Here is a 24,931-nt window from a genome sequence, read left to right on the forward strand (position 1 = left end):
TAAATGTTTTCTTAAAATAGCTGATGCTATCAATGAACAATTTATATTGGTAGCTAAGGATCTAGAACCTCTTAACAAGAACAGATTGCCCGCATACTTGCCTTCAAATTATAAATGTCCAGGAGTTCAACAATATGAAGTATACAATGCCCTTCGAAAGATAAAGATCAATAAAGCATGTTTGAAGGAAGACCTTCCACCTCGCATTTTACGTGAATTTGCTTATTTAGTAAACCTGTTACTGATATCTTAAATGCATCTTTTAATTTAGGTATTGTACCATGGCAGTGGAAGAAGAGTCAGATTGTTCCTCTCCCAAAGTCACAACCCCTACTATTACTCAACTCCGCCCAATTGCTTTAACAAGCCGTCTATCTAAAATAGCTGAATCCTTCATTGTTAAATGGGTTTTGGAAGATGTTTCTCAATGTATTGATTTAAACCAATATGGCAACATTCCTGGATTATCAACATCGCATTATCTCATCAAATTATTGCACAGTATTTTAGAAAATTGTGAGAAACCCAAATCTATATCAACTATTATTTGTACTGATTTTTCCAAAGCGTTTGACAAGTTGGGCCATAATATTTTAGTTAGAAAATTGATTGATTTTAGAGTTAGACCATTTATTATTGATTGGATCATTGGTTTTTTAGAACAAAGATCTCAGTGCGTGAAATATCAGAATCATTTTTCAGAATATGTAATCACCCATGCGGGAGTGCCCCAAGGCACAAAATTAGGACCCATTTCATTTTTCTATTATGTTTAATGATGCTTGTCAAGAACAATCTTTGCCTTATTTCAAATACGTTGATGATCTTACACTACTTGAAAACAGAAACTTACATAAAGTATCAATATTACAATATATATTACATGATTTATTAGAATGGACAAACAGTAATCATATGACACTAAATCCTAGTAAGTGCATGGCAATGAACATAACATTTATGAAAAATGCACCCTTTTGTGAGTCTTTGCATATCGGGGAATCAGACAAGGGCAATGAATCAATTTTGAAATTATTGCATTCATTAAATACCTATATTATTGCTCTATTTTATCACGGAAAAGAAACTTGCATAACTTTTATATTTTCATGATATTGAGGGGTGAAACATATATCATAATGCCTATCGGTTAACCGTACATTCTTAGGCTTTTCTTATTTATCGCCCTCTTGGGTTAAGAAATAAATTGATATTAGAACACCGTTCGAATCGTGCATATTCATTACGACCTCATGCATATTGATGAAGTACGTCATGGCGCATGCGCAGTATCAAGAAATCCCCGTATCAACTGAGTGCAGTATACTGTGTGTGGAGCTGAGTAGAAAGCAAACATCGAACGGTGCGTGCAAGCTCAATGAGCCGATGCTAGGAGGCTAGATTTTTTGATTTGATATCACTTTATTGAAATCACAATAAAGGAAAGAAATTTACAAAGTCAATACAAAACATAATAAAATTAAGATAGGCCCAGGTCATGACACATAACTGTCGATGCAGGGCAATATAGTGTAAAACAATATACAATTTCAATAAAACAGGTACATAACATAGACATACAGCATATTAAATAAAAGTGAAATGTGAAATAATAACAGACTACGCTGGGGTAAGTTTACAAATATTAGGTTGGGGCCAATCTTCAAAGCGTAAGCAAATATCCTAAATAATAAAAACATATTATGATAATACTAATAGGCCTAACATTGAAATATAGATTATGGGTAGTGAATGTCATCGATGTCAGTATAATATCTAAAACACGTACATTATTGGGAAGCAATAGAAAAAGAAAGAAGGAAATAGAAATAGGAAGAGATTGAATGAGGAGAGAAAAGAGGGGGTATATAAAGAAAAGAAGAGAGAGAGAGGAGAGGAGAAAACGGAAATAGTGAACAGTATGAGTTATTGCTCCAACAGATTGTAATCGCCCCAGATGGATTCATCCTTTGCACAATATATTGAAAAAGATGAAACAACCGCCATTTTACTCATATTATCTCTAATCAAAGAAAATTTTGTACGTCTGGTCTCAAGAAAATAGAAGAAAGATTTGATTCGTTGGGTGTTTTCTTTGGAAAGAAATCCCCTTGAACCAATTTCAATGGCTAGGAAATCTACTCGGTAGCCATTATTCTCGATGTCGGTAATCAAGGCAGTGTACTTTTCAGTTTTGTATTGGTGCGCTCTGTCAATTGCAAGTTCAAAAGGAACTGTTAGTTCTAAGATTAATAATCTTTTGCTACGTTCATTTAAGATACAAAGATCTGGTCTTAAATTCGTTTGGGTGCATGACACGGGGATGGTCGAGGCCGGAGAATAACCATTCATGTTTGGGATGTCGTGAAATATTTGCAGTTCGGGTTTATCAATTGTGTTTTCTGTTGCCAGACGTACAAAGTATTTCAAAATATTGTTATGACGCCATGTATAGCGACCTTGTGAGAGAAAAGTAGGGCAGCTATTCAAGACGTGATTTAATGTTTCAAGACCTTTACAATGTTTACATCTGTTTGTAACAGATTTACCCCATCTAACCAAATTAGCTCTAGTGTTGGTTGTGTCAGTAACAGAATTTATGAGAAACTTTAGCACTCGTACAGGTAAGTTATACATGATACTTTTCCAGATGACACAATTGTCTTCTGTTGACAGGAGATCCAGAAACCGACCTTGAACTAATAGATTTTTTACATGTGAATGCCAAATCTCACTCACTTCTTGAGTGAGCAGCTTTTTCGCTTCAGTTTTCTTCCCTTTCAAGCTATTTTGTTCGATTTGAGAATATACCGTATCCGATTGAACAATAGTTGATTTCTTCCTAACCCATTTCTTCTCTCGTTCCAGTCGAGTATCCAAACAGTGATTTACATTTTCATCACCCTGTTCTCTCATAGTTACGTATGAAAGTGTATGACATTCTTTATATACATCTGAGATATTAGGAATGTTTAGACCATTTGGCATATGTACAAAAGCCAACGTTGCTGAGGGAGGCATACCACACCATTTCTTAAGATAGACATTAGATACAGAATCCAAAGCTAGACAATGAGAGTGGGTAATATCATTTACGGTAAGATCAAAGCGTAGTGATGGCAACAAGTATCGAGAGTAAACCTTCAGTTTATATTCGTTACGTATCAAAGAATCATCTATATATTTCAAACGAGTTTCAAGTTTATTTGAAATATACGCATGAACGTCAGAAGAGGCAAGGTTTTTGGTTATTACAGATCCGAGAAATTTGTGAATGTCATTGCCAATCGAAGACACTTGCTCTTCCCCAACCATGAACTCCAGTTCATTGAACTTTCCAGATGTAAGAGAAAGAGAGCGACATTTTGAGGGTTTTAAAGATAATCCCATTGATTTAATGTGCTTGCCCTTGTGAAAAAGTACTGCAGTACTACTGCAGTATTACTGCAGTACTTGTACTGCAGTACTTGTACTGCAGTATTACCGTAGTAAATTGGACAAAGTACTGCAGTATTACTGCGGTACTTTCGCAGTACTAGTAATGCGGTACTTTCCCAGCTAGTACTCGTACTGCGGTACTTTCCCAGTACTATGCGGTACTTTCGCAGTACCAGTACTGCTGTACTTTCGCAGTACTAGTACTGCGGTACATTCGCAGTACTAGTACTGCGGTACTTTCGCAGTACTAGTACTGCGGTACTTTCGCAGTACTAGTACTGCGGTACATTCGCAGTACTAGTACTGCGGTACTTTCGCAGTACTAGTACTGCGGTACTTTCGCAGTACTAGTACTGCGGTACTTTCGCAGTACTAGTACTGCGGTACATTCGCAGTACTAGTACTGCGGTACATTCGCAGTACTAGTACTGCGGTACATTCGCAGTACTAGTACTGCGGTACTTTCGCAGTACTAGTACTGCGGTACTTTCGCAGTACTAGTACTGCGGTACATTCGCAATACTAGTACTGCGGCACTTTTGCAGTTCTAGTACTGCGGTACATTCGCAGTACTAGTACTGCGGTACTTTCACAGTACCATTAATGCAGTAGTACATTAGCACTGTCGCAATTGGACTGCAGTACTATAGCATGGCTGAGAATACTACAGTATTCAAAGAATTGTTAATTACTCCCGGTGCTGCACGCTATGGCCAGACATTCAGGAAGAAGAGCTAGCAGTTATAATGAAAATAATCTGCAGAGTAATAAATAAATGAACAATAAATGCATAGTGTGAATTAATACATAAATACAAAAGCACTTGGTTGGCTGCATTGCATTAATATGTGATTCTGGTAAAATTGTTCATTTCATTTTACGGGTTTCTTGATGAATATCTGGCATTTATCTGTACCCTCATTCACAGCAAACAAAAAATCAATAAATAAAATAATTTTCAAAATGATCTAAGTTTTCCAGTCTGAACAAAGTTTATTAGAAATGTTAAAATAAATCTAGTGAAAAACTGTTTCTAATCTACAATACATTCCCTCTAAAAAAAAAAACACTTCTAAATACATGTGCATATGTAAAAGAATAAAATAAATAAAACATGAAATAAATACTAATTTGGTTCAGCTCTGCACACACTTTACACATGTCAGTTAAGTTATTGGAAAGAATGCATATAAAAATCTTTGAAAATGTAGATGAAAATATGGGATTTCAAAAGAAGCAGTAATTTTCATCTTGTCATAAACAAAACAAAAAAATAATGGCAAGTGAATTTTAGAAAATGCCCCAGAACTACACTTGTTGGAGAGACCCCAACAATGACCGCATTTATTACAAGGTCATATCATATACAACTCCCCAGCTCTACAACACACACATTACCAGCAATATAGCAGCACACTAATGCTCTTTGTTCCAGAACTTGATATAAAAATGTTCATATTCTGTTATTTGATACTGTTGTTACACAGTGCCTGTTGATGGTGATATGGATCATGAAGTTTAAGAGGGAAACTATCAACCATGTCCAAGAACACTGTTTAACATTGTAAAATTAGTCCTTGGAAAATGGAAAAAGGAAACAGAAGAAAAAAAATCTGTCGATATATTGAGTAGTTTGATGTAAAGGTAATCGGAGAAAAATGTCTCCATTTGAAAAAAGATGGGTGAATTAATGTGATCAGTCAACTGTCTGAGACTCTGGATCTGCTAAATTCCATGTGAACATTTTTTATCCAGATAAAGTTGTGTATATTATAGCTTGTTCATCTACAAAATTTGTAAACTCCCAAGATATGAACCCTATTTACAAGGCAAGAACAAATATTTAGGCTACAAATATATGGCACGTATTTAAAAGAGTTTATGTTATAAAACTGATAAACACAATTTTCAAAATAGTTAATATGGTACACAAAATTTCCTTTCAAATGATACCTGGTATACTGTAGAAGGTCACAAGTAGCACACTTCTTATCCTCTTTATAATTTCAGCTGCTATCTCACACTGGTACCATTAGATATATAAGTTTTCCACTTTTCACCTGAACATATAAGTTGAATTAGTTGCATAGAATACACATGGCAGGCTTTGCTTTGGCACAAGGCAAGAAATATTTAGTTAGAAACGAGGCAGATACTAGTACACAAGTAACATGTAAATTGCAATCCCACTGTATAATATAACATTCTTTTGGCCCAACAACTAAACAAAAATCCTGAGTTTACTCTCATATTCCTGAGTTTTTATTAGTTTTCATTATAGGGTTATATGAGTTGGCCATTTTACATGATTTAATTTCTTCGATCCCTGCACACAATATCTCTTACGCATTATTTTTTTTATTTTTCACCCGTTATCCATGCATACCCTGAATACACAATATTCCCAACAATGATGCAGCCTACCTTTGCTTTGGCACAAGGCAAGAAATATTTAGGTAAGAACGAGGCAGATACTAGTACACATGTAACATGTAAATTGCAATCCCACTATATAATATAACACTCTTTTGGCCCAACAACTAAACAAAAATTCTGAGTTTACTCTCATATTCTTGAGTTTAAAGTTTATATTATGTGTACATTATCCCTATACGAGTACCCATCCCAGGCCAACATATCAGCTCAGCTCAGATTACGTACTGCTCTGCAGTAGCAACACATGTACATGTAGCAGGCCGTGCCGGCTGCTGGGCAGTGGCAGTCAGTCGGTTCCAACAAGGGGATAAAAAGAAAGGGAGAGGAGGAGAGGAGGAGAGACAATATACAAATGACTATTAAAGGAAACCAAAACCCAAGAAGAGAAGTAATCATATTGGAAAGAGTAAAATGAGAGGAACAATTTAAAAAAAGTTTCATCAAAATCGGTTGTGAAATAAGCAAGTTATGGACGATTAAAAAGTCTTGTACTTACTATGTGGATCCTCAAATTGGCAAACATGCTTCAAAATAGCTGATTTTGTGGACAACTCTCCATTTGTTTTGTACACATATTTTCCCCTTTATTTTACATATTTCACATTATCTCCTCCTGACCTTGACATATATGGTGTGGATTATATTTTCCCCTGACATATGTTGTGCTCAGAAGGAGGCAAGATGCAATTTGAAAGATAATGAGGAAAATCTGAAAATTTGTGTACAAAACAAATGGAGAGTTGTCCACAAAATCAGCCATTTTGAAGCACGTTTGCCAATTTGAGGATGCCCATAGAAAGTACAAGAGTTTTCAAACTCCCATAACTTGCTTATTTCATAGCTGATTTTGATGAAACTTTTTTTAAATTGTTTCTCTCATTTTACTCTTTCCAATAAGATTACTTCTCTTCTTGGGTTTTGGTTTCCTTTAAAAGAGTGAATGATTCACTTTGCAGCCTTCTTCGACTTAGGCAAAATTTGAGCTCTTAATCGTCGAGGTCCGATTCATCGGTGTCTAGTACATTATCCGATTCCTTTGGGTTCGATTCTGATTCCTTGCCAGGGTCCGTTTTCTTGGCCTCTAGTGCAGCAGACCTCTTTTTAGCAAGCTTCACCTCATTGCTTACTTTGTTTAGCATCACTGTGCGGACGTCTACAACCGACCTCCCAAACTTGGACATCACATGGCCTGTAAAAGAAAAAAAAATAAATAAAATTAAAAATTAATAGTAATTGTGATAAAGCTACAAATTCAATGATATAAAATAAATAAGGTAATAGTATGTGCAAACAATAATAGAAAAGGGCATCAGGAAGACATTGTAAGGTCTTGAAGGATTTTTAAAGTCGGACACAGTCCAAGACAACCTATCAGTGGGCTTTTGCAAGAGAACGCAGGGCGTAGGATTAGCGGTTCGTGTGCAAAAATCCGCAAATTCCTTCAGTTCCTCCACAGTCTGCGTTGTTGAGCCAAAATACTCAACATAAATTGCTGAGATCTATACGTCCGCGTTGATAACAAAGCGAGAGTTGGGTCCTTGGCTGTGATTAGTGATCCGTAGAAGCAACAGCCAACCAGCGCACTTGTTGTGAGATATACATTTCGCTCGTCCACCTGCGTGTGTAGTGTGCTCGCTGTACTGTACCATCGCATGGCATTGCATAGACATGGTTCTGTGCTCTGTATGTGCTACGTTCTTGGTCAATTAGCGAAACAAAAAATTTATCGAGGAACGCAGACCTCAGCCCACCCCCTTTCACCCATCACCCCACGTCATTGATTCCCTGTGCGTCGCTGAGCGAAAGCAGTTTGTTGCTTTCCCAGTGCTCATTACTATAAGCAATATATCACTATTACTTTAAGTTTCCCCACTTGTGCAGGTGTGCAAGAAATTATATCAAAATGCAAGTTAGCGCTGGCTGGAAAATAAGTTTTATCAAAAAGCAATGCCAAGTTCATTAAAAAGGAAAGCCTATGGCCCAGATTTTTACAAATGTTAAGAGTACATCACATTTACGTTTGGCTGATCATGTTTGGACATTCAGATCTTTTGAAGAAACTCCCCCCCCCCCAAAAAAAGAAAAAACTTTTAAGACATTACTTTTCAAAATATTGATGAAATCCTTATCCTGCTCTCTCTACCTGATAACAACTAAAATGTGTGATATATAACTAAAAATTAGTGGATTCTCCTTTAGATAGCTGAACTGCTCAGTCTGTCCTGAATTACTGATTTTTTGTGTATTTTTTATTATTATTTTTTTTTATTAATTTTTTTTTTAGCATAGTCAATGGAGATATGGTCTTTTGTGAATCCTATATTCCAGCAGATTTGCTATTTAGACTGAACGTCAAATGTATTTCATGACTATTTTGTTTGGTTGATGTCTATGCAAAATTCCCCTTGAAAATAAGATAATACCCCAAACATATATTATCCCAACAGCTATGTACAGTTTCAGCAAAGAAAATGTCCAAAACTTCTTACTTGTTATGGCTTGGACCTTCTCACTGTCCAAAGGAGGTTTCGCCTGTCCAGCTGAGTTCTTGCCTCCGGTGAGAGAGGAGTTCACAAGTGTCTTCCTCCCAAACATTCCAAGCATTAAATCACACGTATATTTGCGATAATCGCTGCTGTTGCAATTCTGCAACAGTGATTTGGTTATGGTCACTGTGGGGGTCAGATATATATGGGTCTGTAAAGATAAACATGAAAAGATAACAAGAATGATTATCTCTTTTCTGTTACACAAAAGGAAAAAAAAGAAAAATAGAAATCCACTTACTACACAACAAACTTTCAGGGTTTTGCAAATCCACTAGCCTGCTCTTTGGGGCAAGCAAAATCAGTGGCGGGAAAGTTTACATTCATTACAATTGTCTAAAAGGGCAAGTGAAAATTTCAGCAAAAATGTTGACTCTTTGTTAACCCTAAATAGACTGGGCTATTTTGATGCCTAAGACTAGGGGGGGGGGGGGGCTGATTCAGCTCCCCCTTATGATCTCGGCCGTCGATCATATGATCGCGATGGCATAATCTCCAAAATTACAAGATCAAATTCTGCAAAATATCTCATTGCTAATTAATTATGCTAATTTATGCGAAAAAAAATCAAAATTTTGCTTTAATTAATTAAATAATGCCCCTAAGATGCTAATTTTTGGTACACAGGCACTTTATAAGAATCTGATCAAATGTACTTTTAAAAAAATTCAAAATCGCATTAACTTTCTTATGTACTTTATTGTTTTCTAAATTTCTTATGTATTTCTTTGTTTTTCGACTTTTTGTTTATTATTGTTTTTTCAATGGAAATTGTCAGGGACTTTATTTGGACCATAAATAAATAGAATTAATTGAATTCAATCGGTAAAAGGAAAATAATGATACATTCATGAATTTTGGCTAAAAACTCCATTTGCATTGGATTTGTACACAAATTCACGTTATTGTGCAATTTTGGGTCTACATGCACTTACAAAATGTTGCGTAATTCGGAACCGCGTACCCGGGGGTCGCAAATTTGGTCTCAAAAGTTGCGCGAGACTTGAATGTAAAAAGTCAGTGAGCGACGCGGTCAAAAAATTTATCACGAAAAATGTCGAGGGGGGCTGAATCAGCATCCCCCCCCCGTCTTTTTAGGGTTAATACAACTTAGTAAAACATTTGATTTTGGTGAAAGATCAACCAAATTCATGGTTCACTTGCCTAAACAGACAAGTAAGAAATGGTTGAGCCCCCTGTCAAAAACATTGTTCAGAATACATGTAGCTAAATCTCCCCCCCAAAAAAAGTTTATATTGTTATGATTGACGGAAAATATTCTTTTTATTGCTTGAAAAAAAAATGTTTTCAATAAAGATAAAATTATGTTATACTGCCTCAGAGGGTATATACACTGACAGTGCACACCTGACACTTCAAACGCAAAATGCATGCCATACACCAAATTTATCGTAAATAATCATATACATAAAAAATACACTGTTGGTTCAAATGAAAAAACAAATTGATATTCAGCAATGGGAGCTACAAAGAACAGCATTCTAATCATAGTATTTGAAATTACACTGTAACTTATTATTTTACACAACTATTGGGGCTTTTATAAAGTTTACAACCTCACGTATAATGAGCCCAATATCATACCAAATAACAACTCCAAAGTTGACTGTACATTTATTACCTGTGAATTACTGGGTTTCTTGCTAGATGAGGTGGATGGTGAAGATGATGGTGATGCCACTGTAGAAGATTCTTCATCCAATGGGCTGGCCATCTTGACTTGGTCATTGCTGCCATTGTAACCTCGAATGTTGTTGTGCTGTTTTGGGAAGGAGAAAAAAGAAAAAAAAACACATGAAAATCATATAATCAATATATATTATAACCCTTGATATTGCAGAAGGGGGAAAAAATCACCGCCTCAATTCTGTAAAATTTTGTTTATTGCTTCAAACAATTTACAGAAGGGACAAAGTATCTTAACATTTTAACAGAACTGAATATGTTCCATCATGGGATTACTGAAAGTGATTTTTGACATACCTTGACTGTTCTTGAGAAATCCTCCATTTTGCTCATGAAACCATTGAAAGTGTCAATAAATTTTGGCACACCTAGAAATCAATAAGAAAATTAAAATTCTGTTAATGATTGCACAGTATTCAGAACAATGAATAAAAAAAGTTACTCCCACTATCGCTTCTAGAAAAGAATAAAAAAATGACCTAGACCCTGTCGCACAAATCTTTGCATTTAATTGTAACTTACAATCAATTGCCACAATCATGGCAACAGATAGAATGTTTGAATCTGATTGGATAGTGGCAAATTAGCTATGCTAAATCCAGTTAGTTTTAAGATAACAAGCTTTATGAAATCCAATTGTGTGTAGGGGTAAAAAGGGAAGATAAAAATACATACAATTACAAAAGAAGTATAAAATTTAAGTTGTATAAAACTGCAATGTAGATTCAAGATTCATATCACATTAAACCAATGTTTAATAGAACGTTGTCCTTCATGAGCCCAGGCCAGGTAAGCCACAGTATCAAGTAGATATTGCATCACGTAATGAATACCTTTTAAGAATAACAACTGCTGCTGCAGGTTTTCTCTTGACGCCTTCTCTTTTATGAGCTTTCCTTGCAGCACCTCCTTTTCCTTCTTCAGTTTTTCCACTTCTTCTTTCATTTGATCCAACTCCCGAGAGACTGTAGTGCTAGCACTTGATTTTGTCTGCTACAATAATTAGAAATTATGATTGAAAAACATGAAACAACAATTACACATAATTGAAAATCAAGAATTAAGTCAATTCATATTTGATAACCACATCCAACTTGTTGGTTTATAACATGGAGTCTGATTTTGCTAATTCTCGAACATAAAACCAAAAAGAAATGTTCTCCATCTGTATTGTTTGTGTTGGGTGTACTACATGTACATTATCAAATACCCTGTTAAAGATAAAGTGGTTGGGCAAACTTCTTACCCTCCCCAAAGTGGGACACCTATGAAAAACCATTACAATTAATTTTCCCCCAAAACTGGCTTTGGTTGCAAATACTGCTACATTTGTTGGAAAATGTGAGAAAGACCAATTTCAATTTCCATTCATAAACATGGAAAACATCTCTGTACATTTCTTCTCACAATTTTTTGTGCTATTAATGGGTGAGCTTTAATATTTCACCATGCTTAAATACTAGCTACAATACTGTACTGCATTTTGGCACTTGATATTTTAAAAACCTGCTTATAAGTTTTTGAGCAGAGCAAAAAAGTATTTTCCCAAGGATTGGAGAATAAACTGAAATGATATGAACAGGAAATAGTAAGTATTGTGAAAGATCTAAGTAATTGTCATGTTTGAACAATGCAAGAGAAAATTAAGTATGGCTAAATAAAAAAAAATACATTTATTAAATTAATTGTAATTAAAATTCAAGAACTCACTGTGCAACTTAATCATAAATAAAATAAGTCTACCAACAAAAACCCTCTCCCTGTGTAAATAAAAATGAGAATGGCATACATGCACATGTACTGCTTCATTTGTTCCAAACATCTGCCTCTTCAGCTGTTTTGCCAGTTCATTACAGTGACCCAGCTTGCTGCTAGATTTCACTTTCTGTTGGAAAAAACATTTTGAAAATTTATGATTACATGGAAGGGAAAGAAATTTTGAGCAAGAGACGACATTGAAATAACATCAAACGTAAAACCACTGTACTAACATTTAAAACATTTACAAAAACAAAATAACAGCCTCCTGGTATAATACCCATAATGAGGAATAACAACAATTGTCACCATGAACGATGGAAAGTCTGTCAGCAACATTGTTGCACCGAGTTTCCTGGGACTCATGAAATGTGAGATTTCTGTTGAGGGCCACTATCATCGGCAATCAACATTTGAGGATAAACCGACTTCCTGGAGGTCCAACCCCCCCCCCAAAAAAAGAAAAAAATAAAAAAATAAACTAAAAATACAGGTTTACATAGGGAGTGGATGCAGTCACAAGCCACAAGATCATAATACAAATAAATTTAAAATACCTTTTTGAAAATGTAGAATGTATGTAGGGATAAAAAACTATTTTGTGAATTGTATGCCTTTGCCACAATTCATATACATACAGTACACTGAAAACCCGACCAGATGCAGTGAATTACTGCAGAAAGTGTATAAAATAGATAAGGTTGCTAATATTTAACATTTCATTTTCAACATCCATAGACGACAGTACATGTAGGTCCTTTGGGGATAAAAAGGAAAACATCTGACTACTTGGTGTTGTAATAGATATTTGCAATAAATCCCCCAAAACACACCTTAGTTGGAGCCGGACATGAAGTTTCCTCCTCCTCTTCCTCGCTCTCGTCATAGTTGAATTTTACTGGCTTCTTTTTCCTCTTCCCTCTGCCAGTCTCAATGTCGGTATCAATGGGTTGATCATTACACAGTTTATTTCTCTTTGTAATGAGCTTCTCTTTGGAATCTGTAAATAAAGGGAAGGACTAAGTAAATCCTTATACACTGTACACTGGCAACTAGGTTTTGATTCTGGGAAGTTGCACTTGTGTGTGACATGGCCACACCTGCAGGGTCCGACATGCTGCCATATTTTTTCGGGATAGATCGAGATGGGGTGCGCACTTCTCCACACGTCAAACTCAAAACTAAAACTTTTATGACCTGGTCTTGGCCATGTAGACTGTGGGATGGTCGCTAAAATTGTGACTTTCCGTGGGGCGGCAAATACAACCACGGTTCTTGGACATGATAATATGTAAAATATTATGAGTGAATACATGCACAATGTTGCCATCGGTAAATTTTGCTCCTGACCTCAAAATTAAAATAATAATATGCAAAATCGTACCATTGATTCGACTGGAAATTCCGCCATTCACCCCGTGTGTTAAGGACTTCCGTGAACGCGCGCAAGCGTGCACAATGCATGTAACCTCGTTCGCGTTTTATTTATTTTTTATTCGCTGTACATGATATACGTTATAATACAGAATGTACGATGGCGGATAAGATGTCGTCGTCTTCGTCGTGTTTTGACAGCGAAAATGACGATTTATCACTAGCAAATATATGCTACATGCACGTCTTACCCAAGGAAAGAGGGCCAGTAAATTCCTTTCAAGTAAAGAGCTAGAACAAATTTAAGCCTTTGCTGCATTCGTTGATGTAGACTACCTGGGACTTCAGAATAAAAATAGCTATTCGTGCAGCAGAGAAGTTTGCGATTGACTTGCATGCAGCCCGGCCCGGGAGACCAGCCCGACGTCCGACCAGCATTTCAGCAAGATCCGAATGGATCAAAATAAATATAGATGTTCGATGTAGGCCTACCGCGTTTACATCTTGCCCAGAGCCAGGTCAAACATCGTTCGTATATCACCAGCATTGAGCAATCAAGCGATCGAAGGTAATTTGTTTTCACTTTGTGCTCTTGCATTTCACTTTCTGCAAAAGTGAAGCGGTGCAAACTGATGATTTTTGTATAGGTCTACATCTAGATTTCTTAATTGAGTCGATGAATAATGTGACTCATGACTTACTTTGTCTTCATAGGCTTGTAAATGTGGCGGTGAAGTAAGTCATGACATGAGTCACATTATGTATCGATTCAATTAAGAAATCTAGACCTATACAAAAATCATCAAAGCTTGTACTGCTTCACTTTTGCAGAGAATGAAATGCAAAAGCACAAAGTGAAACAATTTTGGCATGGACAAAGATCGCTATAACAAGGATCACCATCTCAAATCATCCTCTGTATCTTTTTCACCTTCGATTGCTGGAATGCTGGTGATACGAACGATGTTTGACCTGGCTCTGAGCAAGATGTAACGCGTTACATCTATAACGTTAGTTTGATCCATTCGGATCTTGCTGCAATGCTGGTCGGGCTGGGCAGGAGCGTAACGGGTCGGTGGCCATGCAGGAGGGGCAAGAGCAAAAAAATCTCCGGTCTTATCAGGGGCAGATCCATGATTTTCCAAAAGGGGGCTAATTTTTCAGAGGAAAGTTTCGACCAGCCCCCCCCCCCCCCCCCCCAATTGACAAGCAAATAAAAATAAAGGTTTTCACCCACAAATGAAGTATATTTCGTACACGAAAAAAAGGGTCTTCAATTTCAAAAGAGGGGGCACACCTTTGTTTTAATGGCATATTTACATTAAAAATTTTAGTATTTTGCTTCTCAAAAGGGGGGGGGCAGGCAATGGCGTCATGAGGCAACATTTTGAGGGGCGATATGGTGTATCGGGTAAAAAAACAATGCGAGTGAGCAAAAAATTATACATTTTTATTACAAAAATCCAATTTCAGATTTTGACATAATGTTAAAGAAGATAACATATTTTTCACCCTTCTCTCTTTCCTTTTCCTTTTTTTTCTTGGTCTGTACGCCACGGTAAACAAGATTTTGTTTATGATTTTGCATGCTTATTTAAAAAAAAATAAAATCACCTTTTCATGACAATCTATCTGTTCTTCTTTCTTTCCTTTTCCAGTTCCTCTTTTTCCCCTTTCCCTTTCATTCTCCCCCTTTTCTTTTTTCCCCTTTCATTCTCCCCCTTTTTTCCCCTTTAAGTTCCCGGTGAACTCCACCAGGGGGGATAGCTTGCCCCCCCCCCCTGCACTGTTAAGCCACTGCTCCCTGGGATGGGCCGGGTTGCATGCAAGTCAATCGCAAACTTCTCTGCTGCACGAATAGCTATTTTTATTCTGAAGTCCCAGGTAGTCTACATCAACAAATGCAGCAAAGGCTTAAATTTGTTCTAGCTCTTTACTTGAAAGGAATTTACTGGCCCTCTTTCCTTGGGTAAGACGTGCATGTAGCATATATTTGCTAGTGATAAATCGTCATTTTCGCTGTCAGAAGACGACGACATCTTATCCGCCATCGTATATTCTGTATATAACGTATATCATGTACAGCGAATAAAAAATAAATAAAACGCGAACGAGGTTACATGCATTGTGCACGCTTGCGCGCGTTCACGGAAGTCCTTAACACACGGGGTGAATGGCGGAATTTCCAGTCGAATCAATGGTACGATTTTGCATATTATTATTTTAATTTTGAGGTCAGGAGCAGAATTTACCGATGGCAACATTGTGCATGTATTCACTCATAATATTTTACATATTATCATGTCCAAGAACCGTGGTTGTATTTGCCGCCCCACGGAAATGAAAAACTAGAGACATTTTCCTTGTCCATCCCACAGTCTAATGGGCTAATATTAAGCGACTGTCCATTGAATAGTGAATTCATCTGTTAATGGCACATTCATTTTAATTAATTGGGTTCTATATTACCTGTCAAGTTTACGTGAGTCTTTTACAAATCAGTGTAGGGCCTAGTAGGCCCTATAGCTAGTTAACATAAATTAAGATTTACTTCATGTTTGAAGTACTGTAAAATCATACTACTGTAGTTTTGACTTTTACTACTCGCTTTGACATACATCAAAATGTGAATTCTACTTATGAAACTAAGGTCGAGTCAAGGACAGGGTCAACAAAGACAAGGATTAGGCCGACATAGGCCCTAATACATATTTTTTCATTGTAAATCACGAAATGTAACTTACCGCTCACCGCAAGTACCTTTGCATGATGGGTGGAAGTACCTTTTCCACTGCCCCAAATAACCATCACCTCCTCGTTCACCAATTCATGGGGTTCTTTCATCCAGTCATAGAGCTATTAACAGAAGGAGATCTGACTCTCTCAAACGCTTTGCCCCATGCGCGGCACCGCTAATCCCCTCTCAGCAGGGTCCCTCACGGCGCATTACACAGGCCGCTCGTAAATCAGATAAGGAAAGTTGATCGACGCAGTAGACAGCTCGGATTTGCGCTTGCGCAGTAGCGTTTTCACCCATAATGCATTTCACATCGGCTACACAAATTTTATGCAAACATGGCGGCTCACGACTTCGTAGATGAAAATCTGGTTTTGGAACCAACTGAATGGGAAACGGACAATTCCAGCGAAGAGTTCTGTATATGTGGGACTCCGTCCACGGATGAGATGATCTTCTGCTCAAGTTCAGGTTGTCCCATCGCATGGTTTCACAGAAAATGTGTTGGATTGGCCGACGACTTCGTCGAAGACTGGATCTGTGAATTCTGCGATAGCGACTCGGCCTCGGTCTCCGCGCGTGGAATTGGCTCTGGCTCGAGCTCGACAGGTGATTTTTGACTTTTGTTTTCAAACTCATAGAAAATGCGTAGGATTGGGGGTCCGGTGTCCAGACACTTTATCGTTTTCAAGCCTTCTTTCTTGTCTTTGGATTACACTAAAAATATGCATTCAAATACCGGTATCATCTTGGGTCGGGTGTCCGGACGCGGACCTAACAATGTACATTGATTAACTTCTGTTTGAAGCCTTCTCTTTTGTCTTGGACAAAAAAGACTAAAGTTAAAATTATTATGAGACTAAAATTAAAATTATTATGAGACTAAAGTTAAAATTGTTATTATGAGTTTAATTCTTGCAATATTCTTTTTTTTTCTTTATAATATTTCCTAACATTTTGTACTCAAAATTGATGAAACTTCGCTTGTAAATTTTTCCAAATGACTTTCTAATTACACTACACTACGCTCCACCTACCCAAACTTTGGGACTGTGAACTCAATCTGATATTCCTAGTGACAGAGTCAAAGGTGGGATTTTATGGGGGGAAAATATAAAATTCATGCAACATCACAATCTTTAAAAACAAAACTAAAACTAATATTCTCAGTTACCGTACACAAAGTTTCACTTTGTTTCCATGTGTCTATCAGTCTCAGAATTGGTGATTTAGAGCCAACAATCAAAGTTCCACTTCCACACACATAAATAATTATCTGCCAATTTCAAAACATCCCATGGGGATGCGATATGCACGAGGTACAGGGTCCAGTCTGAGCTTGGACCCTCACGCATGTCATGTTTTGAAATCGGCAGCGAATTATTTATGCATGTGTGGAGCTTCATGTTGGCTCTAAATCACCAGACAGAAGCATGGAAAAGAAGTGAAACTTTGTGCAAAGTAAGAATATTAGTTTTAATAGTTTTTAAAGATTGTGATGTTGCATGTTTTTATATTTTCCCTCCATGAAATCCCACCTTTGTCACTCGGATTATCAGATTGAGTTTACCGTCCTGAAGTTCGGGTAGGTGGAGTGTAGTGTAGAGGTAGTGAAGTCGAGTGGAGCCTGCATGAACTCCGCTCGAGGTAATCATACCTGTAGGGCCTAGCGGGGGTTGGATTTCAGGACACTTTTTCGGAAGCCTTCTTGATGTTTGGATCACACTAAAGTAATGATTTCAATAGTTTCAATCATCTTCTATGTTGATCTCTATAATATTTTATAACATTTTTTATTAAAGATTGATTAAACTTTGCTTGTTAATTTTTCCAAATTACTCTTTAAAATTGATCATCCAGCCTCCTGACACACAAGAACTGGGTCTGGGTATAATAGCCCTACTCTATTGTTAACTGAACATACTATAGTGAGTGGTTGTATTACCGAACGTGCGCATCATCCGCCTCTGAAAAATACTTCGTAAATAAAACTTACATGTAGATTCAAAAGTTTTTCACTTCCAAAGAAAACTTGAAGAACAGAAAAATGGTGAAATATGGTAACCCCCCCACATTTTCTGTGTCTTTATATCCTCAAAACTATGAATGGTCAAAATATCTCATGAGTGATTCTTTTGTTTTCTCATCTTTTCCCATAGAAAAAAAACGTTCACTATTCGATACATGTACCTTTTTCAAGTGACTAAAACATTTCCCTTGCGAAGAGGGGTTTGATTCGAAGCCGATTTCGTAAAAAAAGACAAACGATTTCAGCAAAGTTATTTACATATATTATATAGGTATCTGTGTATTTATGGTAGAAGTTTGGTGAATTTTATGGAAATATTGTGTTATGATTGAATTCATGAAAAGTTCACTAATATGATTGACTACCATAACAGGCATTAATACATGTAGCTCTATTTAACAAGTTAGGCCTACTAACGAGTTACAAGTTAGATTATAATAAAACTTGACGCGCCCTATTTATTATGTTTACTTAGTCAGTTGAAGAGTAGATGCTTAAAAGGTAAATGACAGACGGGTACATGTAGGGTTGGCCACACGCTTGACCCCCAAAACCGTCTTGAAAAATGGGGCTACTGACCACATGGGGTACAGACATCTTGGACTACAAACTGAGGTGGGGCAACTCGGCCCGCAGTCTGAGCTGTCCCCGATTCGATCACATGTAGGCCTACACCTCGTACCTATTGTCTTGATTAATTCCTCCATGCTTGGTCAATTTGGTCTCGATCTGTTTGGCCTAAAAAAATTCTATTTGAATAATTAGTATTTGGACCCTGCATTTATGGTACTTCATTTTGTGGGAGTATTTGGTTGACAAAAATAATCAGCAAATTCCCTTTAAGCTGCCACACTGCTTTATACATTTTTAAATATTTCATTGCAGTAACTGCACTGGTAAGAACTAAAAAAAAATGTTACAGATCTTTCTGGTATTTTATTAGAGATCTACATGTGCAGCATGTACATGGAGATCTCTCTGAATTGCACTTAGCATATGCAGGATTTTTTAAAGAGAGGGGGGGAGGGGGGGTTCAGGCTGAATGAAATTTTGACAACCCCCAAAAATAGGTCTTTACTCATAGTACCAATCACAGGTCGTTTCTGACAAAAAAGAAATTGAAAAGGAAAAAAAAATTCTTCACACATTTTAACATTGTTTTCTAAAGTACCTCAAGAAATTTGACAAGCAAAAAAGGTCTGACATAATATGTAAGAAATTTTAAGGTGTTTTAAAAAAGGGTATCAAAAAAATAAATAAATGGATTTTGAACCCCTGTAACCACTCCCCCTCCCCCTGTGTACGCCACTGAAATTGCATACCCATGAAACGAGTGATGACTTTTTTTTACTGATGACCCAATTTTATTTTGCGTGTCAAATTTTTCAGCCACTTTCAAACCATCATTAATGTCTATTATTCTTTGCCAATGATTACATTACAAGTCTTATAATTTTACACAAATAATGATTTTTGCACGCAAGCGGATATATTTGGGGTACAAAATCAGTAAATATTTACCATGCATAACTCAATTTTAAAACTATTTTCAATTACATGTTGAGATTACCCGAGACATTACATGTAGGATATCCTACCCCCCCCCCCCCCCGGTCAATGCTATAGACATTGTCTCCTTTCTTCTATATCTATTCCCATTGCTGAAACTATAGGGACAGAGATCTTATGAAAAACTTTAACTGGGAAAAGTTTAAAATTCGAAAGAGATATACATGTAGCACAGTCCATTGTGTTCTTCAATATACATGTACATGTATATTGTAGAAATAACCAATCACAATACATGTATCTCTGTAACTTTGCCAACAGTTATGATTTGTAATTTTACTTTCATACAGCTCCAGTTTTGTCAAGCGGGAAGCCTGGTAACAGCTCTATGCCTGAACCTGGACCAAAGGAAACTGCCAAGCAAGCTAAACCAATTCTGCCCAGTAAGTATCATTCGATGTCTCATGAGCATGTTGTTATGCACGTATTTGTTGTAAAGTCATTTCCTTTAATCTGGGGGCAGGGAGGATTTGCAACTTCCCCATCCATGTTCATTACTAGTATCTCCATGTCTGTATATCCAATTTTATTTCAACAGTCAAAGCAGTTGCCATGGCCGACCTCAGGATCTGATAAGATCCGACAGTGACAGTGAGAACTAGATCTCTACCATGCATGGGAACCTACAATACACATTTTCAAGCTTTGTCATATTATTAATGTGAACATTTTGGTTAGTTAAAGGACAAGTCCACCCCAGTAAAAACTTGATTTGAATAAAAAGAGAACAATTTAACATGCGTAACGCTGAAAATTTCATCAAAATCGGATGTAAAATAAGAAAGTTATTGCATTTTAAAGTTTTGCTTATTTTCAACAAAATAGTTATATGAATGAGCCAGTTACATCCAAATGAGAGAGTTTATGACATCACTCACTCACTATTTCTTTTGTATATTATTATATGAAATATTTTTATTTTCTCATTGTCATGTGAAATGAAGTTTCATTCCTCCCAGAACACGTGGAATTCCATTATTTTAAAATTTTATGTTTCAGGCAAGGAGGTCCTAATCGTCAAATTCGTAAAAATTGAAATATTGTATAATTCAAACAATAAAAAACAAAAGAAATAGTGACATCATCGACTCTCTCATTTCGATGTAACTGGCTCGTTCATATATCTACTTTGTAAAAAATAAGCGAAACTTTGAATGTCATAACTTTCTTATTTTACATCCGATTTTGATGAAATTTTCAGCATTGTGCTTGATTTTTCTCTATTGATTCAAATCAACATTTTTCTGAGGTGGAATTGACCTTTAAATTTGAGGTGGTTATAATATTTTCAAATAAAATTGATATCAATCAATGATGCTCATCCTCTATTCAAATCAATATGTGATTTTCAAGAATATTTTGGTAAATGCTAATAGGGGATGTTAACAGAAGTGTCTCTTCCGAAGGTAATAATTGTAAAAGTTAGCATATGAAAGTATTAAAATATTGAGTTAACAAAATGTTTTGTCAGTCATTAGTGATCTTCTATAACAAATTGTGTATCTATTTCCTTTAGGATTTGGTGCTTTGATGAAGCCTCGTGAGGAAATCCTCGCCAACGCACACTATTTTGCCCGGGATGCACTTGAAGATCTCCGACAGGATGAAGTGTACCTGAACACTGTTGAGGGACAAAAGATTGTGAAACTGGCCAGCGACATTGACTACAATGGGGAAGACTTCAATGAAGCAGCAGAGGTGATAACAAAGGATCTTTTGGAAATAGTAATGTCAGCAGAAGGCAAGCTGCCTGGATCATCTGCAAACTGTGCCATCATCAAGAACTATCAAGTTTACCAGACAAGTAGCCGGTCTTACAACATATTCGTGAAGTTGCTTGGAAGTGACAACCAGTCAACAAAGTTTTTCCAGCAGTATGTGCTACGGGCCATGCTAGAGAAAATCATGAAAGACAGTGTTAAGGAGGACTTTGATGCTGGAGCTCCAGTAGATAAACTATCACGTGAGGAGGAACAAGCCCTCCGCTACCTGGCTGGGTACATCCCGTTTGCTCTCCACAGGCGTTATAGCAAACTTCAGTCAAACCCTGCAAAGGAATTGGCAGCTTTTCTTAATGGGTGGAGAAAAGATGATGATGACGATACTAATGCAGATACTTTTCTCCACTACACTTCAGTGTGGTTGACCTACCAAAACAGGGGTGGACTTTTTGTAGTATCAGACAATGTATACTTGTTTTTCAGGTCCATTGAATTTGTTTCCCGTAGACTTTTTGTTGGCAATTGTCTACAGGGAGGTGAGACAATCAAAGAAAAATTGATCAAGCACTTGTGTGGGAGCACACATGTTCAGAGAATGTGGGGTGTGCTCTCAAGTGAATTGTGCAAGAACTTGGCAGAGAGCTTGTTTCAAACCATTATCCAATACTGGATCAAGATTAGAGTTTCAGCCTATGTTAGGTCCTATGTTAGCATCGTAAAAAATCAGGAAAGAAATGACAGGAAATCAAAAAAGAGCCTTCGAAAAGGACTCAAAGGAAAACAGAAAGATGCCAGCTTGTAAACTCTGTTTCTTGCCAGCCACGCAATATTGGATTCATTTAGCTAACACTTATCCAGTCTTTGGACTATTAGTGCATTCTCTTTTGATAAACCAGATTTAAAGAAGTCCACCCAACAAGAAGTTGATTAATTACTGTAAAAAGATAAACATCCAACATTCCTAAAATAAATTTCATTGCAATTGACTAACCCATCCATGAGCTGATTTCTCCTTTGCAAAGTTTGACTGAAGTTTCATCTTACTGTATGTTCATTTTTAATTAACTTTTTAACATTGACAATTACAGATACCCACATTAAAGAAAGCACAGAAAGATTATAAGAAAGCCTTGCTTTGAATGTGTTGTAACTCATGACATTTAGATATTGTTACTGTAAATTTTATTTACATGTATTTATATACATGTACATGTACTCATTTTTTTACATACATGTACCCGTTACTGTAGTCTGGTCTCAAAAAGATTGTTGCCACTTGCGGCAAATGTTTCACTTACAATTTACATGTATGGAAGGTCAATTTAAAAAATGTTTCAGCAATACCAGTATACAAAAGTTTGAAGTACAATCACATTGATAAAATTATTTGCATATTTTTGTAATACTCTTATCTGATAGAATTTGTCTTGACTTGAGGTTAGGCATTGTAAACACTCATAAAATCGTGGAAATCTACAAGTACATGTACATGTATGCACTATGCTGTATGATAGACTTCTTGTATCATTTAAACTGAATGAATTGGACACATTTCATTGAGATAAAAAAAAATATTTATTAGCTGTTCAAAATACGATGTCCTTATACGTGTACATTATAAACAGTAATTTTATACACTATATAAAAGTGAGAATATTCATACTCTTGGATCAAATACATGTAAATCTGTTCGACACGAGGCAGAATTCAAATTGGAAGATGTGAATAAAGATGTGAAAAAAAGTATAGGGCAGAATTTGTTGTTTACAAACAATATGTCATTTACATGTGTGATTGGCAGTCACACATTTTAGACTTTTATTCTTGCATCACATAATTATGAAGTTCAAATCCTTTTCCAACATATGGTATGTTCTCCACCTACTCTTTTTATCAACTATTTCAGTGCTGAAAATACATGTGTACAAGGTGCTATAGTGTAAAAGCAGTTCCATTTTTTTTTAGAATGTGAAGACAAAAGTAAATCATGAAATTTTAATAGATTAATGTATGTTTGGAAAAAAAATGGCAAAACTTTGGCGTGATATTAAAGTACATTTGAGCAGTTATGCATGAAATATATAATATACCTGATGGAAAGCACCAACCATTCCAGTAAAGCACCCTAACAACAAATAATATAGGCATTTAACCACAGTCAGTTATTGAAATTTCTTTCTGGTTAATACTGTATTCTGTACAATATGGTAATTGATGAAAGTTGTACTTGTAAATATACATGAGTAAAAGAAAGTCAATTCAAATGTGATATCAATATCTTGTCCGTTTCATTGATTTTTCACTTTCTTCTGGAAGGGAATGACCATGAACATTTACAGATCATGAGACGAAAACCTCGGTCACATTTGCTCTATGGCGGCCGTACAGTAAGTCAAAAATAAGAAAATTTGATATCTTCATCAGCGGCATATAGTTGGTTTGAAGATTAACGAAAATGGCTGGGTTTTTTTGTCGCCATGCGGCCACCTTGGAGCAAATGAGACTGAGGTACATGTGTAATGGAAAGTAGGAATAAACAAAGAGTTGAATGAGAAAAATATTAAGAGAGGGAGGAAAGCAAGAACTGGGAAGAGAGAATGAAGAAAACAGGATCATATTGCAAAATGATACTATTATTGAAAAATAAAAGAAAATCAAATCAAATTTCCAGCAAAAATCACTTCACAAAAAGAGAGATGGTGAATAATGAAAAGTTGGCAAAATAAAAACATCTCATCTCCAAATACCTTTACAAGTGATTTACTTGCTCTGAGACATGTTTAAACAACAGAAGATGCCTTACATTTATCACAAGTTTGTAAAGAAAAAAAAGCGAAGAGAAGAAAGAGCAAAATGCAGAGAGAAGAGATATAAGAAAGCAAAATGCAGAGAGAAGAAAGATAAGAGCGAAATACAGAGAGAAGATGAGAGCAAAATGCTGATAGAAGAAAGATGAGAGCAAATGCTGAGAGAAGAAAGATGAGAGCACAATGCTGAGAGAAGAAAGAGAAGAGAGCGAAATGCAGAGAGAAGAAAGATAAGAGCGAAATGCAGAGAGAAGAAAGATAAGAGAGGTACATATAGGCTGCATTACAAACTGATTAATACTTGATAATAACTCCATGCTTTTGGGAAATTCCATGAAATATGGGCCTGAAATGTGACATTTTATATTTCTTTTAATATTAGAAATTTCAATCAATGTGCTTTTCAAAATATAATACTGATGTTTAATTTCATCTATACCCAAAATGAGCAGTTTTATTAAAATCATTTGAGTCATGCCATGAACATTATGACAAATAGAAATCTTCAATACACGTGAATGTCCGATTGTAAAGCTACATGACGACCATAACATTTGATACAGAAAGTGAAAGTATTCATTTCTTGTCCTTAAAGAGACGTTTCCTTGGGATTGGGTCATCACAGATAGCTGATGTTCCTGCAACATGGACATTTGCTCTTTTGGATGCACGTACAGCACCTCCAGCTACATGTAAGGTTGTCATATTACTTCCAAACTGTAATACTGTTGGGTTGTCATGACTCCCCCCCATTCCTCTCTGCTTCGAGAAGTACTCTTCAAGGGGGTCCTGGGAGAATTTCTCACTCA

At 36.3% G+C, this 24,931-nt stretch overlaps 2 protein-coding genes across 2 annotated transcripts; one reads left to right on the plus strand and one right to left on the minus strand.

The window, feature by feature from the left end:
* Positions 1 to 6,860: 6,860 nt before the first annotated feature.
* LOC121412415 lies at positions 6,861 to 16,105 on the minus strand. The gene is made up of 8 exons (XM_041605226.1): positions 16,004 to 16,105; positions 12,719 to 12,885; positions 11,917 to 12,012; positions 10,961 to 11,120; positions 10,425 to 10,495; positions 10,063 to 10,200; positions 8,298 to 8,571; positions 6,861 to 7,063 (listed from the first exon to the last, which is right to left on the minus strand). The coding sequence occupies exons 1-8, from the start codon at positions 16,101 to 16,103 to the stop codon at positions 6,861 to 6,863; spliced, it is 1,209 nt and encodes a 402-aa protein (XP_041461160.1). The 5' UTR covers positions 16,104 to 16,105.
* Positions 16,106 to 16,107: 2 nt separating this feature from the next.
* Positions 16,108 to 24,207, plus strand: LOC121413213. Its single transcript, XM_041605964.1, has 3 exons — positions 16,108 to 16,605; positions 19,885 to 19,977; positions 21,111 to 24,207. The coding sequence occupies exons 1-3, from the start codon at positions 16,335 to 16,337 to the stop codon at positions 22,115 to 22,117; spliced, it is 1,371 nt and encodes a 456-aa protein (XP_041461898.1). The 5' UTR covers positions 16,108 to 16,334; the 3' UTR covers positions 22,118 to 24,207.
* The last annotated feature ends 724 nt before the right edge of the window (positions 24,208 to 24,931 follow it).

This window comes from Lytechinus variegatus, chromosome 4 (assembly GCF_018143015.1).
Source record: "Lytechinus variegatus isolate NC3 chromosome 4, Lvar_3.0, whole genome shotgun sequence".
Classification (NCBI taxonomy): domain Eukaryota; kingdom Metazoa; phylum Echinodermata; class Echinoidea; order Temnopleuroida; family Toxopneustidae; genus Lytechinus; species Lytechinus variegatus.